The 21,114-nt window shown below is 45.6% G+C and overlaps 1 protein-coding gene across 1 annotated transcript in view; it reads right to left on the bottom strand.

Annotated features, from left to right (window-relative positions):
* The window catches only part of Parva (parvin alpha), a 162,148-nt gene that overhangs the window by 31,601 nt on the left and 109,433 nt on the right, over nucleotides 1-21,114 (bottom strand). Inside the window, exons 2-5 of the mRNA XM_021166342.1 lie at nucleotides 16,992-17,081; nucleotides 16,467-16,537; nucleotides 13,957-14,059; nucleotides 1,575-1,715 (exon numbers count right to left, since the gene is read on the bottom strand). Of these exons, the coding sequence (XP_021022001.1) occupies nucleotides 1,575-1,715; nucleotides 13,957-14,059; nucleotides 16,467-16,537; nucleotides 16,992-17,081 (405 nt within the window). The remainder of the gene's footprint in view (nucleotides 1-1,574; nucleotides 1,716-13,956; nucleotides 14,060-16,466; nucleotides 16,538-16,991; nucleotides 17,082-21,114) is intronic.

The following is a 21,114-nucleotide window of genomic DNA, read 5'->3' as shown; positions in this document are numbered from 1 at the left end:
CCTGGCAGCTATGAGGTCACTGGTGGGGGAGGAGGATTCTAATACTTAGATCCAAACACGGTCTAACCATTTTATTCTCGCTGTAAAAAAAAAAAAAAAAAAAAAAAAAAAAAAAAAAAAAAAAAAAAAAAAACCATGCATTTGTTTATTTACAAAGAGAAAAATCAGAAAACTCCCTGATTAGGGATTAGCTGTCATTGCTAGTGTCACGTGACCCATTCATTTACTGTTGAATCTGCGTTTGAGTTTATATTAGACGCCAAGGCACACTCTTGAGGCTGCAAAAGAATGAACGTTCCCTGGGCTGGGGAGATGACCCAGGGGCTCAGAGCACTAGTTGCTCTTCCAGAGGACTGAGGTTTGATTCCCACTACCCACACAACAGCTCACAACTGTTTGTGAGCTCCAGCCCCAGGGGAGCTGACACCTTCTTTTAGCCTTTGTGGGCTCTATATCAGACAAAACACCTATGCATATTGCATATAAAAATATTAAAAAAAGAATAAATGGTTCTATATTTTTCTGAAATCTTTGAGCTCTACTACCGGTGAAAGGTGGAACTTAAAAAGTCCTGTACTAGGTAGGGGTGGAAAGATGGTTTAGTCTGTAAAGGTGCTTGTTGTATGGCCTGGTGAATGACTGTCAGCTTGACATGACCTAGAATAAGACTCACCTGGGAAGAGCGTCTCAGTAAAAGATTGGTTGCACTGGATTGGCCTGTGGGTATGTGTCTGTAAGCTAACTGATGTAATAGAAATGTGGCAGAGGTTACCCATCCCATTTATAAGACTTAAAATGGATTCCCCCACTTAGGAGTTAAAAATTATGTCTTCAAACCTAGGAAAGGAAATGATCTGCCTTCACTGTAAATGATCTCATAGCTGCAAGACTCTACCCAGTACGGGAGCCACCATTCCCTAGGCAGGGGTCCTGAGCTCTGCAAGTGGAGAAGAATTCAAGCTGAGTAGAAGCAGTCAAGCAAATGAATCCATGTACAGCAACAGGAGAGAACTGACTCTATAAAGTTGTATCCTGACCTCCAGATATGTACCATGGCATGAACATTTCCCCTTCCCTGCTATGTGTCAGTCTGTCTGTCTGTCTGTCTGTCTCTATCTCTCTAGTAAATAAAACATTAAAACAAACCCTTTCTAGTGCTTGGTATCTGTGCTCCTTCTGAGGAGCAGGGTAGAAGTGACAGGGTGTGGGCAGAACTGAAGCCTCACTCTTGGCCTCTCAGCTGTTTGGACCTGTGACCCTCAGCTTCCCCAAGTTCCTACATGCTGGAGACAACACTGCTCTCAGCAAGCTGTGTGGGCCTCAGAAGTCCCTTCCGGAACACATCATTTCCTCACCAAGCTGACCTAGTGTCACAGAAAGCCTTCCAGACAAAGGAACACAGACCTGGACATTTTATTATTATTTCCACCCCCAAGGGTTTGTATGATAGGCTATCTTTCCCGTCAAAGGTTATTTCTCAAAGAGAAATGACTTGGCGTCCCAGGTGACAGTTTGTGAATGGTGGGGACCCTTAGGGGCTAGCGTCATTGCACAGTCCTCCTCTCCTAACTCACAGTCCACGTTCCACTTGATGCTCCTGGGAGGAGGCTTCAGGGTCTCATTGATCTTCTCCAGCACAGTCTGTAGCTTCTGTTTCTGGGCGATCTCCGACTGCGTAACCTCGGCCACGTTGAGCTTCTCACACTCCAGTTTCTCTGGAGTGGGAAGGGAAAAGAGCAGCTGTTATCCTGGGTCACAGAAAACCTAACTTGTGCCTATTCTTTCACGCGTTCACCTATGACAACACACAATGACCACATCTCTACAGTCAAACCTAGGACTGTTCTGGGGTCCCACCCCACATATATCAAGTCTGGGGGTGTTTGAGTGTCCGGTCAAAAATGGCCGGGTGTTTGCAATCCTATGCAATCCTTTTTATGCTTTAGTCGTCTCTGTATTATTCAAATACCTCATACAATATAAAGGCCATTATATACTGTCATTTTATATTGCTTATAGGATCATGACAAGAAAAGTACGGATATTTTCGGTATGGATGTGATTTTTATTCAAAGATTTTAATTTATGGTCCATTCTAATTCCATTTTTTGTTGCTGTGATAAAATCCCCCCCACCACCACCACCACCACTCAGTAGAGAAAATGTATGTTGGCTGATAGTTCCAGGATACATTCCATCACTGTGGGGAGTCACATTGGCAAGAGCCTATGACAGTTGGTCAATGGCATCACACAGAGAGATGGATGTACGCATGCTCACTTCTTGCTTCTGCTCAGCTTCGTTTCCCCTCTCATATAGTTCAGAAATCCCCACCTAGGGAGTGGTGCTGCCCTCAGTGGGCTTTCCCACACCCATTAGCTTCATTAAGACAATTGTCCTCAGGCATGCCCTCATGCCCACCCAGGGCAGGGGGAAGACAGTCTCTCACAGAGACTCTTCCCAGGCCACTGGAGGTTGTGCCAGTTGAAGGACCAAGTGTGTTGAGGGCCTTCTAGAAGAGGGACGCGGCTCCTTGTCTAATTGAGCATGCGTCCTGTGGAAGCCTTTTGACTGTGCTGTAGATCCCCAGGACCACAGAAGTAGGGAATTTACCCAGCCACCAGCTATACCATCTTATAGGCACTCTGACTGCTCTTGTATGGATGTCACCCCAGTCACACTAGTCTGAGAGAAGCATCTCTTTGCTTTTCCTCCCCCCCACCCCCACCCCCTCCACCCCCACACCACAGGCAGTGTTACATTTTATCAGTTCCAAGGCAACACATCTATTAAAAAAAACATTTTCACATCCCTAAAACCAGCATGTGTCTTAAAAGAAATGACATCCTACAAGTACTACTATCCAGCTGGAAGTCAGAAGAACCCTCACGGGACCATTACTTCCATGCTCTGATAAGTCCACAGCAGCACCTGTGCAAAATAGCAGCTACAGATGTGAAGAAGCAAGCACCTGGTAACGGTGAGTGGGGTCTTTAGACGGTGCTCGCACTGTGATGTGCTTTAATACCAATGCACCTCGTGTCCCGACACAGGAGACTGCTTGATGACTTTACTAATCTATCACAAAGCACAAAACAATGGTAGCCCCTTTGATGGGAATCACAGTGCCTGCTTCTAGATTCAGCTGAACCCATGCTCCCTGCTCATTCAGGACTGAGAGAACCCATGGCTCAGAACATGTTTAAAATAGCTTTTCTCTGCATTTTTAAGGACTGCCATATAAATATTTCAACTTTCCATCAGTGCTCCGGCAAGGGCTTATTTATTTTTGGTAATTACAGCTTACACAAGTTATATGCCCTTTGGTGTGAAACTGTCCACTGGAGAGTCTGCAGTTTCTGAAGATCCATGAGTTATTGTCAGGAGCAGGGCAGGATGGCTGCAGGCTATTTGTAAGTGCAGCATCCTTAGATGTATCTCTCTGCCCTCTTCAGTTGATTCAAGCCATCCCTCACTTTCTAAGTGCAGGGATTTATCAAGCACAGAGCAAACCTTATATATCACGTCGAGAGTGAGCGTGGGTGTGCGCGCATATGTGTGTGTGTGTGTGTGTGTGTGTGTACAGAGAGAGGAAGGGAAGGGAGGGGAGGGGAAGAGAAGGAGGGGAGAGAGAGGGAGGGGAGAGAGAGGGAGGGGAGAGAGAGGGAGGGAGGGAGAGAGAGGGAGGGAGGGAAAGAGAGACACACACACACACACACACACACACACACACACACAGAGAGAGAGAGAGAGAGAGAGAGAGAGAGAGAGAGAGAGAGAGAGAGAGAGAGGAGTTAGTTTGTATGGAGCTCAGAGAATAATTGCAGAACCCCTTCAACCACTTTGATTCCAAGGATCAAACTCAGATTATCAGACTTGGTGCAAGCATTTTACCAAATGAGAAATCTGTCAGCCCACCTTTTCCACTTTTAAGCTGAATTCTTATTTTGGATCCTTTCCTTTTAAAGAAAGGAAAAATTTGTTGCCTGCTTCCCTCCATCCTCCATTGTTTCTTGATGACATTGGAACTGTCTTTAGAAGCAAGCTATTTTTTCATACACTGAGACTGCACGCCCTGGGGAGGACTGCACAACTACGATGATCAAGTTGGAAACCTGAGCTTGACCGGGAGGAAGAGCTGCTGGGCTAGACTGCTGGTGACCGACTCTGGTCTCTGCAGAGGTTGGGAGGGAGGGAGGGAGGAGGAGGGTGTGAGAGCTAGGTGTGTGCCAGTCCAGCCTATGGATTCTCATCCCTACAGCCTTCTGCTGGCTACCACTAAGGTGAATACTTTCCACTTCTGAGTCTCTTTTCCTTCCTCCTTTCTTTTTCTAGAGACAGGGTCTCACTGTGTCGCTCTGGTCAATCTAGAACTCATGTAGATTAGGCTGGCCTTAGATCACTCACATTGGCCAGACCCTGCCTCTCAAGTGCTGGGTTTAAAGGCAGGTGCTATCACACCTGGCTTTGTCCTTGTTAAAATAATAGGTGGACAATAGGAAATATATGCCTGGGGGTTGGCAAGGTGGTTCAGTGGGTAAGTCATTTGGTATCTGACATTGCAAGTGTGATTACCTGAGTTTGATCCTGGGACCCATGTAAAGGTAGGGGAGGACAGACTCTTATACATTGTCCTCTGACCTCCAAATACATACAGTAGCAGGAATGCATACAATTTTTAAAAAAATCTAAATAAAATTTAAGAATGAGATTATAGTATTACACACATGTATTTTCCTATTACCCTTTTCTGCAATGATTTATAGCCCAGATTTCTTTCTAGGCTCAAGTCATTCTTTTTTAAAAAGTTCATATGTACTATATAGAACTTATTGCACATTTGAGCATCCTCTGTAGGGATCCAGCCAGGGTCCATCCCTGTTTTCTCTTTGCAAAAAACATCCCCTGTGTACAGCTAACTGATGGTTGTTGACAAGAATAAGAGCCCATCTCACACGATTTATTCTTGTGTCTGGTTGTCTTTCCAGGTCTCCTCTCATTAGTTCTTTCATTGCTTTACCTCAGTTAACACCTACCTTCCTTCCTTCCTTCCTTCCTTCCTTCCTTCCTTCCTTCCTCCCTCCCTCCCTCCCTCCCTCCCTCCCTTCTATGGTGTGTGTATATGTGTATGTGTGTGTGTCTCTATATGGATGTGTATATGTGTATGTGCGTGTATGAGTGTGTGTATCTGTGTGTGTCTATGTGTGTCTGTGTGCATGTGTGCATGCATGTAGAAGCCTGAGGTATCTTCCTCAATTGCTCTCCATTATACTTGTTGAAACAGGGCCTCTCACATAGAGCTCACTGATTTGCCAAGACTGCCAGTGAGCCCCAGAGAATCCTCCTGTCTCCACTCTTCAGGTCTGATGACACACAGATGCGGATACAGCCAGCTTTTAATGTGTGTGCTGGGATCTGAACTCAGGCTCTTATGCCTGTGCAGCAAATACTTAGCCAACCGAGCCACCTCCCCACTGAATGACAGTTGCAGAGTAAGTTTCCTCCATGGTGCCAAGGAATTAAAGATACCTTTTCCCTTAGATTTCTAACTTTCCTCTTCTGTTCTTAGGGTAATATTAGCTGGGTCTTTACAAATCTATTATTTTCCTGGGAAGCCATTTCTCACACAATTCCATGCTTCTGTAAATTGCCCATAATTGGTTATTTTTTAGGAAGTGCTAATATGATCTTCAAATAGATAAGATGTGGTTTAGAATGCTCCCAGGTGTGTTGCGTTGTGACTGTTTCCTTGCTTTCAGTTAGAATACAAAGATGCTCTTGCAGAGATCGGCTTTACAAAACAATGGAATGACATGCAACAAATTCAGGACGTGTAGAGACAGGGCAGAGGGCAGTCAGTTCCCAGAACAATGAGATGATGCTCCGGATGCTTTAACTCAGTGGTTCCCAAGGGGCTGCATATCAGATTATGATTAATAATGGTAGCAAAATTACAGTTATGAAGTAGCAACAAAATAATTTTATGGTTGGGGGTCACCACAACAAGAGAAACTATTAAGGGGGTCACAGTGTTAGGAAGGTTGAGAAGCACTGCTTTAACTCATGGCGTTGCAACATATATTATACCCCCAAAGAATTAAAACGCTAAAACCCCCTTTCCAACAGTGCTGAGCCCCCAGCTATGCAACTATTCAAAACCACTTTTGTTTCCAAACATATGGGATGCATTCATTAAATTAAAAAAAATGAATAAAGTCAATTTCTATGGATTATGTTTGTAATGCACCTGGGTTCACGCACACTAGGGGTTGTTAGCATGAAGGGTTGTCTACACTTGGGTCACCCACACTAGGGCTCATCATCAATAGGATTCACCTGTATCAGGAGTCACTTGCATTAGATGTCATCTGCACTGGGGCTCACCCTCACTAGTGGTCACCTGAACTGTGCTAGGGGTCATCTGAAGCATGTTAGTTGACTTCCTATTTGTATTGCTTTCTGCATACTTCCTCCCCTACTATTTTTTTCTCCTTTGAAAAACATTTCATATTACATATATGCATTTAATTCTGTATGTTTGTGTGTGTGTGTATGTATATGTATATACATGCTTGCACGTGTGCATCATGGTCAAATAAAACACAGTGAGAAGCCCCCCTCCCCCAGTCATCCTGAGTTAAGAAATCAGATAAAGGATAGGGGGCTATGGTTGGATGAACTGAAGCGCATGACCAGGTCTCAGACTTTCCTGGAATTGTGTCTCCTTCTCTCATGCTGGCCACTGGGTAGGTGTGTGTGTGTGTCTGTGTGAAAATATAATGAAGTGACTATGGACTTCAGTATATAACAGTGATGCTGGGGACCATGTCTCAGTGTTGCCTTGTAGGAGACTCAGGGTAAGAGCCACCTCTGGGGGAGATGAGGATGTAGCCTCCTTTAGCCACTTCAGAAGAGAGGAATCCCAAGAACAATTGAGTATTGAGCATGGTCAGGAAGTGTTGTGTAACAGCATTCTTTCAGGTTAAAGCTTTCATTTTGGAGAGAAGCAGGTCAAGAGGATGTCCTACGGGGAGGTGAAACATTCCACCCTGCAGGGATGCTCTTTCAGGTCAGAAGTGAAACAACTCAGAATAACTTCAGGAAGTCCCTGGAACGGATCAGATCCACTAGGCCCTTCTCTCTGTGGATCACTCTTAGACGTCTAGGTTGCTGCCTAGAAGACTGAATGACAATGTAAGCTGCCTCTAAGAAGTAGAGACCAATTGAGCTACCCAGACACTCTCCAACCTGTGGAGCTGCCCACAGCCTGTGCAGTGTGCTCCAGGCTCCCAGCTCTCATGAGCAAGGGTGGGCTTTGGTGATGCAGCTGTCTTTGAATCACTTCTGGTCTAGTGAACAACCCCAACAAAACTCACTGTTTCACCAAGTGGACTTTGGTGGTGGCTGAACTTGTGAGACTTTGGTGGTATCTGAACTTCGGTCTCTCGTTGGTTCCCTATCTGGGGTGAGTAAACACTTGTTCCCATCTCCGTAGGAACAGTGTCACAGAACAGGAAGGCATTTCCTCCTCTGCCTGGGGTTGGGGCACCCTTGCTCTGAGGTGTTGAAGGGTTGATGCTATTCCCATAAAAGGATGGGGTGGGTTTCATAAAGAGGCAGGCCAGTGGACCACCATCTGCTGTCTCCCCTGTGAAGTCCTAAGCAGCAGAGAGATGGTCTGTGTCATCAAGAGCTGCCACAGAGCAGATGTTAGACCTTCTGTTTCCTTTGAGATGTCTTTCTCAGAGTTCCCTGGGCCCTGCTAGTCACCTGATGCTCCCTGTTCCCACTTCCAGCCCAAGGCTCTTTCTTCTCCCACCACAGATTAGAGAATCAGCTGGAACCGATTTTGTGCAATGAAGAAAGGAACCTCAGGATAAATGCTCGGCCTCAATGTCCCAGAAAGGGTGATTTTAGGTCTAACTGTCATCTGGTTGCTCTAAGGGCCCAGGTTACAATCAGAACAGTTGTTTTTATTAATATACCTTTTATTTATTAATCACGTTGGGAGTCAGGGTCTAATACAACAATTCTCAACCTGTGGGTCATAACCCCCCATAGGGATCACATATCAGATATTGTGTATATCAGATATTTACATTATGATTCATAACAGTTACAAAATTCAAAATTACAGTTAAGTACCAATGAAAATAATTTTATGGTCGGGGGGCGGTCACCACAACATGAAGAACTGTACTGAAGGATCTTAGTATTAGGAACGTTGAGAACTGCTAGTCTAATATGTAGTCCAGACTGGCCTCAAACTCATATGTAATTGAGGATTACCTTAAAACCCCGATTGTCCTGTCTCCTCTACCTCCCAAATGCTGGACTTTACAGGTAGGTGACCATGCTCTGTGTGTGTGCTAGGATGGAACCCAGAGCTCTGTGCATGCTAGGCAAGCAAGTTACCAACTGAGGCACACCCCCAGCCCATCAGTAATATTCTCTCTCTCTCCCTCCACCTTCCTCTGTTTTTTTTTGAGATAGGATATTTCTGTGTAGCCCTGACTGACTATTCTAGAACTTTCTATGTTGACCCGGCTGGTCTTGGACCTTCAGGGATCTGCCTACCTCTCTCAAGTGCTGGGATTAAAAATTTGCATCACTCCAGGGCTATACAGAGAAACCTTGTCTGGAAACTCGCCCCCCCCCCCCCCCCCCCCCCAAAAAAAAACCCAACCCAACAACAACAAAAAGTTTGCATCACCATACCTGGCTTCTTTGATAGAATTTAATTAGCATTTTCCTTTTATATTACTTACTTGGTTACTTATATTTCATTTCTACTTTTTGGTTTTGTGATTTCTTCTTTTATTTATTTATTTATTTATTTATTTATTTATTTTATTTTTTGTACTAGGGATTGATTGAACCCAGGGCCTTGGACATGATAGGCAAGTACTCTGTCATTGAGTTACCCTAAGGCCTGGTGCATCTATAATTTCTAAGACATCTATAAACTTTCTTTCTACCAGATCATTGTGTCTGCGCTTTAAGGAAAACTTATACAAAAATCTGTTGCCAGAAAAAAAGAGAAAGGCCCAGAAAACAGACACAGCAGTGGGCACCTGGGAAGGCAGTGAGGTCAGGAGTGAGGAGACCTTCTCCCAAATGCCTAAGGGTTCTGGGAAGGGCTGTTTTCCTGCAAGCAAGCTAGACACTGGTGAGTCAGGTCTGATGCTGCCACCCAAGGGCTCTCGAGCAGAGCACATGCGGAGGGTCATGTCTATCCCAGGTCACCTGTCTTTTCCAGGCTGTTGGTGTCACCATCAAGCTCACATGACCCTCAGTCAAGACATCCCTGCCCTTGGCACCTTGCTCAATTTCTCAGTCTTTGTTCCATGATGTCACCCACATGGCTGCTCCTGCTCTCCAGGCCCAACCAAGTTAGTATAGAAGCACTCAAGCCCCAGATGTTGGAGGCCCAATTTCTAACGATGCTTGATTTATCTTCATACTATCCATTGAGAATTTGATTATTTATGCTGTAGAGAACAAGTTAAAATGCCCAGTGATAGGCCCAGAACCTGATGAATAAATGCCATTCTAAAGTTAAAAAAAAAAAATCTAGTTTCTTTGGAGAAGTGGTTAGCAGAGTTCAGAAAATACCATACGAGCCTAGACTGCCTCATGATGCTACAATGCAAGGACATATCAATAAAACAACAGCTGCATAGCAAAAGATTGCAGGAGCCAATGGTAGAGAGTTCCCAGCAGCCAATGTACAAAATCTTTTGTCCACATTGATATATTTAAATAGCTGAATAAACTGATAATCAGAAGGAAGTTACAGCTCATCCTTGTGAGAGAATTCCAGTGAATAAACGTAGAGAAGGAAGGAAAAGCAGATTTACCCTTTGCACACAACTGCATTGATTAAAGCACAGTCAGTCTACTGCTAGACTCTGAGAGAGAGTTAAGAGAGGAAGATATCTCCATGGTCTCAAGGTATTTCTCCCTGAAGAAATTAATCACAAGGAGGAAAAGTGGTAATGCTATAGTGAAGAGAGTTGACAGAGACCACCGTAAGTCATTTGAGAGCACGCATTCCCCCCACCCCCGGCCCCGTGACAAGTCACAGTGACTACAAGTGCTCCCTAGCAGGCACTGAGAAGGATGGATCACTTGGGGGAGTGGCTCCCCAAACTGTGTAGTAGTATTCCTGTATTCATCATCCTACAAAACTTCCTACCAGTATTCTTCAGACGCACAGCCTCATGAAAGACAAGGAAGGACAGAGAAACCACTGTGGACTCAAGAGCAAAGGAGACTTGCCAGCTAAAGTAGCGTGCAAGCTGGGATGCTGAAATTGAGCATCATGTTAGAAAGTAATGCATCCTTGGGGGCTGGAGAGATGGCTCAGCAGTTAAGAGCACTTGTTGCTCTTGCAGAGGACTTGGGTTCAGTTCCCAGAATCCACATGGTAGCCCACAACCATTCTAACTTCAGCTCGAAAGATCCAGTGCCCTCTCCTGGCATCCTCAGGCAACAGATATGCATCTGGAATGCATTCACATACACAGGCAAAATCCATACATAAGATGAAAAAATAAATAAACCTAGAAAACAATGTAAAACAAAGTAGTGTAGCCAAAAGAGGCCTGTAATTTGGTTAAAGAGCTTTTTAAGGTTATTCTTTCCGTTTTGGTATTGGAGAGATGGTTGGGTCAACTGTGAACATACAGGAGTGTAGGTGAACAATACTGGGAAATCCCTTGTACAAACTTTGTGACTCAAAGCCTAAAATTATTTCTAATTCACAAAGTTTAGAAAGAAAGTGACAAATGTCCTGTGGGTTCATTTAAGTGTTGAGCAGACTAGTGAGCTGTAGAAAGATATGGAATATCTCCAGCATGATACTGAGGCAAGAAATGATGTACAGGAGCAAAAGATGGAACCGAAGAAGCCAAGAGTAAGCAAGAAGTTCTAAGCTATGGGTCTCAATCTTCCTAATGCCCTGACCCAACAGTGCCTCATGTTGTGGTGACCCCTCAAACCATAAAATTATTTTCACTGCTTCTTCATAACTGTTATTTTTGTACTGTTAGGAATCATAATGTAAATATCTGATTGTCTTAGGCAACCCCGGTGGAAGGGTTGTTTGACCTCAAAAAAGCCAGGACCCACAGGTTGAGAACCGCTGTTCTAAGCCAAGGTAGCTGTAGCATAATGTAGAGAGTGAACCCTACCCAGCTGTCTTTGCCAAATTCTTTCATGAGGCTTTGCATGCATGTTGAGAGATGGGATGAATATGATATACAGTAGATGGGAATACAGTTGCCAGGACTTTTGGAGATGAAGGCAAGTGAGCAATCTAGATGACTGAATTTCATCTGAACTGTGCACAATGAACCCACCATTGGGGTGGAAATGGAATGCCTTTGGTGGGGATAACCAAGGGAAACAGCCTGTTTGGGTCAGGCTGGTGGTAAGGCAGCTGAGGGGTATTCAAGTGGAATGAATCCCTTTGAAGACAGTTAAACGTGAGTGCCATTATTGTAGCATCAATGGTTGAAACCGCAGGAATGGGTGGGAGCACCACCCAGGAAGTCGGAAGACGGATGATGAGTCTCTGGTTAATCTTCATCTCTCTCTGCTACCTGACTGTGTATTATGCAATTGCCCAGCTGTCTCATCTCCTGCTGCCGTGTCTCCCCTGCTATGATGGGCTGCATTCCCCCCAACTGTGAGCAAGAACAAACTCTTCTTCCTTTAAGCTATTTCTTACCAGGTACTTGGTTACAGCAATCGGAAAACTAACTAATACACTGAGAAACTCCAACCATGGTTGGAAGAAGCAGAGCCTTGGGAGAAGATAGCATCAGGTGTCAGCAGCAGGGAGAGTCAATGGAAAAATGGGGAAGTGGGAGGGAGGGAGTGGCTCGCATTGGTAGCAGATGCAGGTAGCACCAAATGCTCTTTGAAAAAACCAGGCTAGGGAAGAAAGAAGACAAAAGACTAGAGGGGAGCTTAAGGTCACCGGATCATTCACACCTGTCTCTAAGCTGGTCTGTCCCAGGGGCCTCTATGACATTCATTATGCTGCACACTGATTCTTTCAACCTTGGGGATCTTGCCTAAGGTTTGGAATGTGTGTGCTCAACCTTACACCTACAGAGGGCTAAACTGAAGTTCACATGAGGAGCATAACTTCTGTTGTGATTCACCTTTGGGACATGAAGATGGACATCTCAAATCATCTGACCTATGCATACAGGAGGCCTGATCTGGAGCTACACAGATGTGATGTCAGGCTCTTTTGTAACCCTTCCCTGGAGGCAAGATGACTCTGTGGTCACGTTCTGTCCTTGCTCCAAGAGCCTAGCGTAGAACGTTTTGAGGCAGCTTCTGAGTCTGATTAGAAGTCAGTCGTGCTGGAGGCCCAGCAGCTGCAGCCACCAGGGACACACTCAGTGAAGCTCATATCTTCTCCATGATTACATGCGCCAAAACCTTCCCATTTTGCATTCAGCTAGCATTTACAACCTTTAAATATTAATACTCATTAATATTGATGTTTGAGTACCAAATCAGTTTAGCTTCCAAGAAATTACTAGATTTTACATCAGCCATTCATTCATTTACCTAATATACATTGATTAAGTGCTAGGTGATGTGCAGAGCAGCCTGACAGGGCCGGAGAAACCTAGAAAAAAATAAATAAGACCTACTTCCTGATTTCATGTTGGTGAGCCACATGTGCTTACCTACAACCAACACATAAGATGAGGAAGGCATGTAGAAATACATAGCCCTGTCTTTTACATGTAACCATAATGCATAGAGTGTAAAAGGGAGCGCCCCGAGTCCAGAGGATGAACAGTAATGGCATGTCTTGGTAGATGGTGGAGGAAGGGCCGTAGAGACAGACATAAGAAATAATGTACTGGGCTGGACATAGAAACGGAAAAAACAACAGCCAGCACAGCCACTTACTTCATCTGTCATGCCCTGTCATGTGAGCCACATGTGTAGAGGTGTCTGGTGGAGAAGCTACAGACAGCTGTGGGGGTTGGGAGGAGCATCCAATGTCCCGAGGGCTGTGCTAAGTGGTCTGGATGGTGATCAGCAAGAGATCTGCGAGTTTTAGATGAGAGTGGACTGGACCTGTGATTTAACCAGAGGTGTCGCAGCTAGCAGGCGACAGAGCAGAAGAGATAGGATGAGACGAATGAATGAAAGCTCAGGAGCTTTGCAACTCTTCAGACAAGTGCAGAAAGGTGACTGAAAAATAGCGAAGTAGCCAAGTAGACTGAGGAGAGATCTCTGAGCAAGGATGTCTTGGCAACACTGTACTGGGGTTGCTGGCAGCGAGGGACAGTGCCTATCTAGAAGGGTATACTCAGTCCCATGTGTACCCATGCAGAGGTGGCTGAAAGACAGCTAGACACTGAATTAGAACCTTAGTCTGGTGTGGGCCTGAGACAAAGAAGATGAGGAAGGAAACCTATTTCATTCATTATCTACCAAAATCAATACAGAACTCTCCTTTCCTTCCCATTGGCCCTAGATTCCCACATGGACAGATGGGGGGATGCACATAGGAACAGCTCTGTGTGTGTGTGTGTGTGTGTATGTGTGTGTGCACGCGCGTGTACCTACACGTACACACATACTCCAGCCACAAAAGTCTAAAAACACAAGAGGCTACTCAAGCTTGTGTGTGAGGCCATGAAAGCAGTTTCTGGAGGGTGAGGTGTGGTTTGTATCCCTAGGGCGGGGGCTTCTCATCAACCTAGCTGATGACCCTGGATGGCCAGGGATCAGAACAACGGGTTTCCAAAAGACTCCCCCAACCATTCCATCACATAAGGCAGTACCCCCAGAAGGCAGTTAAAATGCCCATGTTTCCATCGCACTCTGTCCACCTCTCTCGGGTGGGGCACTGTGACCTAGGACTGCCTCTCAGCCAAGAGCCAGCCATCATCCCCAGGTCCTCCCCTTTCCTACCGAAGAGCTTCTGTAGGACTTGGCCATCATAGAGATCTTCAGCGAGGTCCTTCACGATGATTCTTTCTCCCACCAATACATCATTGATCCAGTCAATGAGCACCTGCAGAGACAGTGTGGGAGTCAGAGAAGAGCTGCTACACATCTGTTTGGAAACTAGCTTTCTTATGCTAGGTAATTAAAATCGGCAGAGCAGGCATGGGACCAGTGTGCAAACGCTAGATGTGAGCCCCAGTACCCCTGTGCATTTGCAGGGTGCTCCAGCTAGTTTGTGGTCGACTGGATACAAGCTAGAGTCATCTGACAGGGAAGCTCAATTGAGAAAGTGCCTCCTATAGGCTGTGAGAAGCCTATAGGATATTTTCTCAATTAGTGATTGACTTGGAAAGGGCCAGGTTCATTATGGGGGTGACACCTCTAGGCTAGTGGTCCTGGGTTCTATAAGAAAGCAGGCTGACCAAGCCTTGAGGAGCAAGCCAATGAGCAGTGGTTCTCCATCAGTTCTTGCCTCCAAGTTCCTGCCTTGTTTGAATTCCTGTCCCGACTTCCCTCAGTGTTGGACCACCAACTCTAAGCTAAAATAAACCCTTGCTTCCCCAAGTGGTTTATGATCATGGTATTTTATGACAGCAATAGAAACCCTAACTAAGACATGAGGGGTTAGCCCTTCTAGTGTGGGCAGTACTAGTGACTCTGATGACCTTCCCTGTCCCTACCAGGCCTTCCTCCAAAGGGAAAGGCTTCATACCAGGCAAGAGTATAGACTCTAGAGTCATGCAAACAGGTCAAACCCCAAGCCTCACCTACTGACTTATGTGTGTATCACTGTCATCTACAACTGTATGCACATGTGTCTGCACCCCTCTGATGTCCATGACATAAGTGTGCCTGGCCCTCTACGAACTGTGCTTGACTCACAGCCCTGTGCATGTACACACTCTTGTCAACTCGGAACTTGTGCACGCTCATCTCTGTCACCTGTGAGTCGGAGGCAAGCTAGTTAGTTCTTTGAGCCTCTGGTTTTTGATCTCTAACACTGTGGACCAAAGTACTCCCTGAGTTAGGTAAATGAAAAGAATTGCCTATGACAAGGGCCAAATACTCCATGGAAGACAGATCTTCTTAGCATATCAAACACTCTCCCTTTATGGTACTCGGTAAGGTAGTTCCTGTCAGCTAGTTATGTTGTACCCACAGTCAGGAAACACAGCAAGATGGATGCTGGTGTTCAGCTTGCTTTCTTCTCCTTTGTATTTTGTCTGGGACCTCAGCTCCCAGAACAGTGCTGCCCACACCCACAGTGGGTCTTCCTAAATTAACCTAACTTAGATAATTGCTTACAGGCATGCTCAGAGATGTGTTTGCATCAAGTTCTAAATTGCATCAAGTTGACAATCAAGAGTAATCATCACCAGGTCCTACCCAGGCAGAGAGCACACAGAAGCAAGCAGAAACGAATAGATGTTCCCCTAAAGCCTTGCTTTTGAGGAGTCTCTGAAGAGAAGATGAGAAGGTCTGTTGTGAAGACTAGGATTTCATAGCCATAGCATGCTGGGCTAGACATTGGGGATATGATGGTTCCAAAGAAAGGAACGTCTCTAACCCCCAAAAGTTCACTGCTAGAAAGCTAGGAGAGAGTGGGGGCAGCACAGCACTCAAGAGCTAAAGCCAAGGGGCCATTGCTCTACAGAGAGGCTGTGTCACAGCAATGGCCATTAGAAAGGCCTTCTTGAAGGACGTGGTGTGCAGGAAGCCAAAGGCAATCCAAATGGATGGAGCTGCCTAAGCAAAGGCCTAGGGAGAGGGAGTGCTGCAGCCAGAGGCCAGCTGTCCCTGTGTCACTACAAAGATTATCTGAGGCTGAAGAGAGAGCCAGAGCAAAGACTCAACTACTTGCTGAGGGCTCTGCACTTGATAGAAAACTACAGACAGGCTTCGAGCAGAAAGACACTGTAAGTGGACTTGTGGACTAGTTAAGACACTTTTCTGTTTTGAAGTGAGGCTTGGGAACAAACAGTGGGGACATAGGTCAGGGGAAAAGAGGAGTTACTACATGATGGTCAAAGTATCACATACAACATATGTCTTCCCCATTCCCCACTCCCTTCTTTATTCCAGGCTGGCCTCAAACTCCTTGCCACTCAGTATGATCTTGGATTTTGGATTCTTCTGCCTCCACTTCCCAAGTGCTGGGATTACAGGCATGTGCCACACTGGTGGAAATGGAACCCAGAGCTTTTTGCACGCTAGGAGAGTACTCTACTAACAGAGCCACATTCCCAGCCACCAATTCCATCTCTCTAAAACAGGCACTAAACAAATCGCTTGGCCTCCTGAGGCTCCGTCTCCTCATCTGGAGAATGGGGCTGTTTCTGATTTTGACTTTACAAGTTCCTTTGACATGACATTGTCCTCCCTGCCATGGCCTTTGTTTGGTGCCTTCTCTGACTCCTGCCACAGCCAGAAGTCTGTGGGAAAGTCTCCTAGAACCTGCTCTTACTGGTTCTTACCTTCATCAGCTCTTGAAGTTTGGGGTCATTGCGTGAGTTTGGATCGACCATTGTCCGGACCTCATTCTCCTCTGTAAAAGGAAACAGGGTCTCTGTGTTGAATGCCGCCTACTGCACAAGGACGCTTCTCTCACAGAGGTTGAAAGCAGCTTTGGCCTAACTGGCTGGGGAGAAGTAACTGTGAGCGCTCAGCCCCAAGGAAACACTGAGGAAGAGGGGACAAGAAGGCTGTTCTAGTGGGTAGCTCCACAGCTGTGCATATGTGGGCAGCATCAGATATATAAAGAAGAGAAGGGAGAAGAGATGAGGTTGAGAAGGAGGACATGATTTGGAGTTAGAGAAAAAACAGAAGTGGATGCAATCCTATTTCATTATATACATGTATGGAATTCTCAAAGAATAAATTCTTAAAATTAAAGAAAAAAGTCCTAAAACTAAAAAGAGAGCAAGAAGAAGAAAAGGAGTTTGGTGGGGCTGCCTAAGCTGTGGGCACTAAGCTATTCCGGAGACAAGAAGGACATTTACCCAGCAGAGTGTCCTCGGGGTCCAGCTCGAAGGAGATGGGGCTAAGAGGCAGATTGATGGCGTTCATTCCTTCCTCCTGGAACTCGGATACTGAAAGACAAGGAAGGGTCTGGTCACATGCTGGGGAAGGACGGATGGGGTGGAAGGGGACTCTGCAAAGTTCATGACCAACACTGATGCTGAGGGGATGCCTCTCCTTCCTCAGTCAGCTGGCAGTCCCGTCCCCCCTCCCGCCCCCTGTATACCATTGATCCCCCGCGGCTTTCCTAAGACAGCCTAATTGTCCCTTTAATCTCAACTTTCTGGCTGTCATCCTTCTTGCTTTCCTGAGAAGAGAGGAGTCATAAATGCAAAGATCCATTTTCTCCTAGAGAAGATTCTAGAACAAACAGGAGTAGGCTGAGCACAGCAGCTCACTGAGGCCTCTGTCTTTGGCATCTGTTCGTCTTTCCTTCAGGGTTCCCTGTGCTTCCTCACTGTGGACAGGAAGAAGGAGCTCGTCGATTTCAGCCTGTTATCTCCTAAGCCCTTTCCATGTGCCATCCTCTGCCTTCCCTGAGACATTCTTCGGAAGATCCTTCCTCTCTGTCCCCAGCTGCTGTGTGGGAACATCCAGGGCACTGGACTCTGGTTAGGGCTCCTCGGCTCTTATGAACTGTGGGACTAGGTCCTGGCACTTCCAATTTACAGTCCTGTATCCTCAGCTGAAAATGAACTTCCAAAGTGTCTGCGTCTGTGTGTGTGTGTGTGTGTGTGTGCGTGCATTCGTGTTTGTGTGATATGGAAATCAGAGGATAACTTGTAGGAGCAACTTCTCTCCCTCTATGATAAGGAACACAGGGGTTAAACTTAGGTCAGCAAGCTTGGCAGCATGCACCATTACCCACTGAGCCATCTTGCCAACTAATTTCTTTTCACTTCTCAAATACTGGATATCTACAGTACAATTTAGCAAAAGAAATGTTAGAATGGGTTAGTGACCTACGCCCCACTCTTTCAAGTGCACACCCCCACATGGACTTTGGGCGGGGGCAGGGGTGGGGGGGGAGACTCCTACCCCTAAGCCCAGTAGTGCAGGAAGCGCTTGTGTCAACCCTGGGTTCCTCCTCCTAAAAGCTGGACCTCACATCCTCTCACAAGGGTCATTTTCTCCGAGGGTGTTGGTCATTGCTAACCCAGTGGCAGCAGTCAACCTTAATGAAAGCCAGGCAGTGGTGGTGCACACCTTTAATCCCAGCACTTGGGAGGAGGCAGAAGCAGGCAGATTTCTGAGTTCAAGGTCAGCCTAGTCTAGAGTGAGTTCCAGGACAGCCAGGACTACACAGAGAAATCCTGTCTTGGAAAACCAAACCAAACCAAAACCAAAAAAGCAAAGAAACCTTTAATGAAAGCAATGGCCCGTTTTTCATTCTTATGTATTAATTTTTTTATTGACTCAATCATCCTAGTTGCAGTCTAGACTCTGGAGAATTCTGATGCACAGAGGGCTACTTCCCTACTTGTAGTTAGATAGGGAATGAGTCGGCGGCACCAAGATAGAGAAGGAGGTGTTAGCTTAAGGGGAAACTAACATTAGGAAGCCCTGGCCAGTTGAATCTTATATATATGTTGTATGAGTGTATGTATGTATGTATGTATGTACGTATGTTGGTGTGCATGCCTTGCATACAGTCTACAGAAGAGAATATGGGCTGTCTTCCTCTGTAGCTCTCTGCCTTATTTCTTTAAGACAGCTTAGGTGTCTCATTGAGCCCGAGGCTTCCATCCCCAGTGCAGGGGTTACAGGCAGGTAGAGCTATGCTCACTTTCTGTGGGCACTGGGGATTCAATCTCAGACCCTCACACTTACAGAGTAAGTGCTCTTACCCACTGAGCCATCTCCTCATTCATGGGAGCAGCAGGCTTTTAACGTTCCTTGGGACCTTACCCAGCTCTTGTCCCCAAATTTATCCAACTGCCCTTCTGTATAATTCTCCATAAAACAGCAGAAAAATACCGGTGACCTCAAACACACACTCTGGGGACCTGACAGGCAATGGAAATGTTTAACTATGGATGAAAGGCTGGGCTTTCTGAAGGCTGGGGCTCCTGACTTCTGACTTCTCTGCTTGTCTGTCTGTAGGTCATTTAAATCTCAATGAATGAAGCACTCACTTCCATAGCTGCACCAAATACATTTTAAGTCTCAAATGTTCCTGATGTCTATGGCTCTCACAGCACCATGATGCTACATTTCCCACACAGGAAATCCAATTGTCTGACTGCTTTTAGGAGATCCTTTTGGCCTACACACTGAGAATCTCCATGTGAAACGCCCAGCCAGGCCCAATGGATGAACCAATCTGTTTACTTTACCAGTCTCCTGAGATTTCAAATTTAGACATCCAAGACAGAATTTGAGATTCCACATCCTCATGCCCACCACGCAAAAGCCAACCCTCTCTCCCTATCTTCCTCCTACTCAATAAGAGGAACCATTGTTTATACCAAGGGTGTCCAACCTGCTGTTCAAGGTTTCTCATGGGTGTTCACCAGCTATATGTGATCCAAGGTAGTTATGGATATGGTCCAACATAGAATTGTAAACATACTTAAAACATGATGAGATATGTGTCTATCTGTATATATGTGTGTGTGTGTGCATAAGTGTATGTGTCCATAAGATGAAAGCTTTGTATAAAAATGCCATGTGAGCCGGGCGTGGTGGCGCATGCCTTTAATCCCAGCACTCGGGAGGCAGAGGCAGGCGGATTTCTGAGTTCGGGGCCAGCCTGGTCTACAAAGTGAGTTCCAGGACAGCCAGGGCTACATAGAGAAACCCTGTCTCGAAACAAAACAAAACAAACAAAAATGCCATGTGAAATATACATATTATTTCCAAGCACCCTGGTTTACCTCATGGTTTGAGTTGAAATCTGGAGAGCACTCTTGACTTCTTTTCCCTTCTTATCCTTTTTAATCAAGCATATTGATTGGCAACTTCTCTAGGCTCTGCCCCACCAAACCAGGACCCCAGTCCGGCCTCTCCTCACCAACACTCCCCACCCCCAGGCCTGGCTCAAGCCACAGATCTCTCCTCCATGTCCCCATCAGAACCACCTCCTACCCAGGTACTGCTTTCTCTTGAATTTCTCTGCCCACACCTTCTTGCCACTGTGCAGCCAGAATGCTCTATGAAATGCAAAGGAGCTGATCCAGTCATCCACCTGACTTCAACTCTCTTATAGTCCCTCATCACACATTGGACTCCGTTGTGCCTTCCCAGACCTCTGCTCTGCCTTCTGCTGCCCTTAGAATTTCACCATAGAATTGTTACCAGTTGAAGAAAATACTATAGGTATATGTTTCCAACATTCCTCAAATCAGAATGAAAGCTGGGTAAAGATGTTTGCTTTGTTTGAGAAGAAGGTCTACCTGTAACTTAGGGAGGCCTTGGACCTACTATGTAGCTGTTTTGTAACAACAGCTTTCCCCTGAGATCAAAGTTTTCTACACTGCAGGAAGCTCCTTAAGCAGGAAGATGAAACAACTCAAAATAGCTTCAGGAAGTTCCTGAAACTGACCAGAGTCACTAGGCCCCTCCTACCGGAATAACAAAAAAAGAAAGAAAGAAAAGAAAAGAAAAAGAAAAAGAAACAAAGAAAGAGGAAAAGAAAAAGAGAAAGAAGAAGAAGAAGAAGAAGAAGAAGAAGAAGAAGAAGAAGAAGAAGAAGAAGAAGAAGAAGAAGAAAGAGAAAGAAAGCTGAGAATCCCCCCCCCCCATGGTGGTATGCCTAAGAATAACTCCAATAGGCTCATATATTTGAATTCTTAGACATTAAGTATGGTTATGTTGGAGAAAATACATCAGTGGGGGTGGGCTTTAGATTTCAAGCAAGAGCACAAGCCAGGCCCAGTCTCTCTCTCTTCCTACTGCCTGTGGATCTGGATGTAGAATTCTCAGCTACTTCTCTAGTTCCATGTTTGCCTAAAGCTTTGAATCTGTAAGCAAGCCCAAAGTATATTGCTTACAATTTGCTAAACGCATGAAACTCAAGAAGAATGAAGACCAAAGTGTGGACACTGTGCCCCTTCATAGAATTGGGAACAAAACACCCAGGGAAGGAGTTACAGAGACAAAGTT

The sequence above is a fragment of the Mus caroli genome, chromosome 7 (assembly GCF_900094665.2).
Source record: "Mus caroli chromosome 7, CAROLI_EIJ_v1.1, whole genome shotgun sequence".
In the NCBI taxonomy this organism is placed as follows: domain Eukaryota; kingdom Metazoa; phylum Chordata; class Mammalia; order Rodentia; family Muridae; genus Mus; species Mus caroli.
This window is presented reverse-complemented; position numbering and strand designations above follow the sequence as displayed.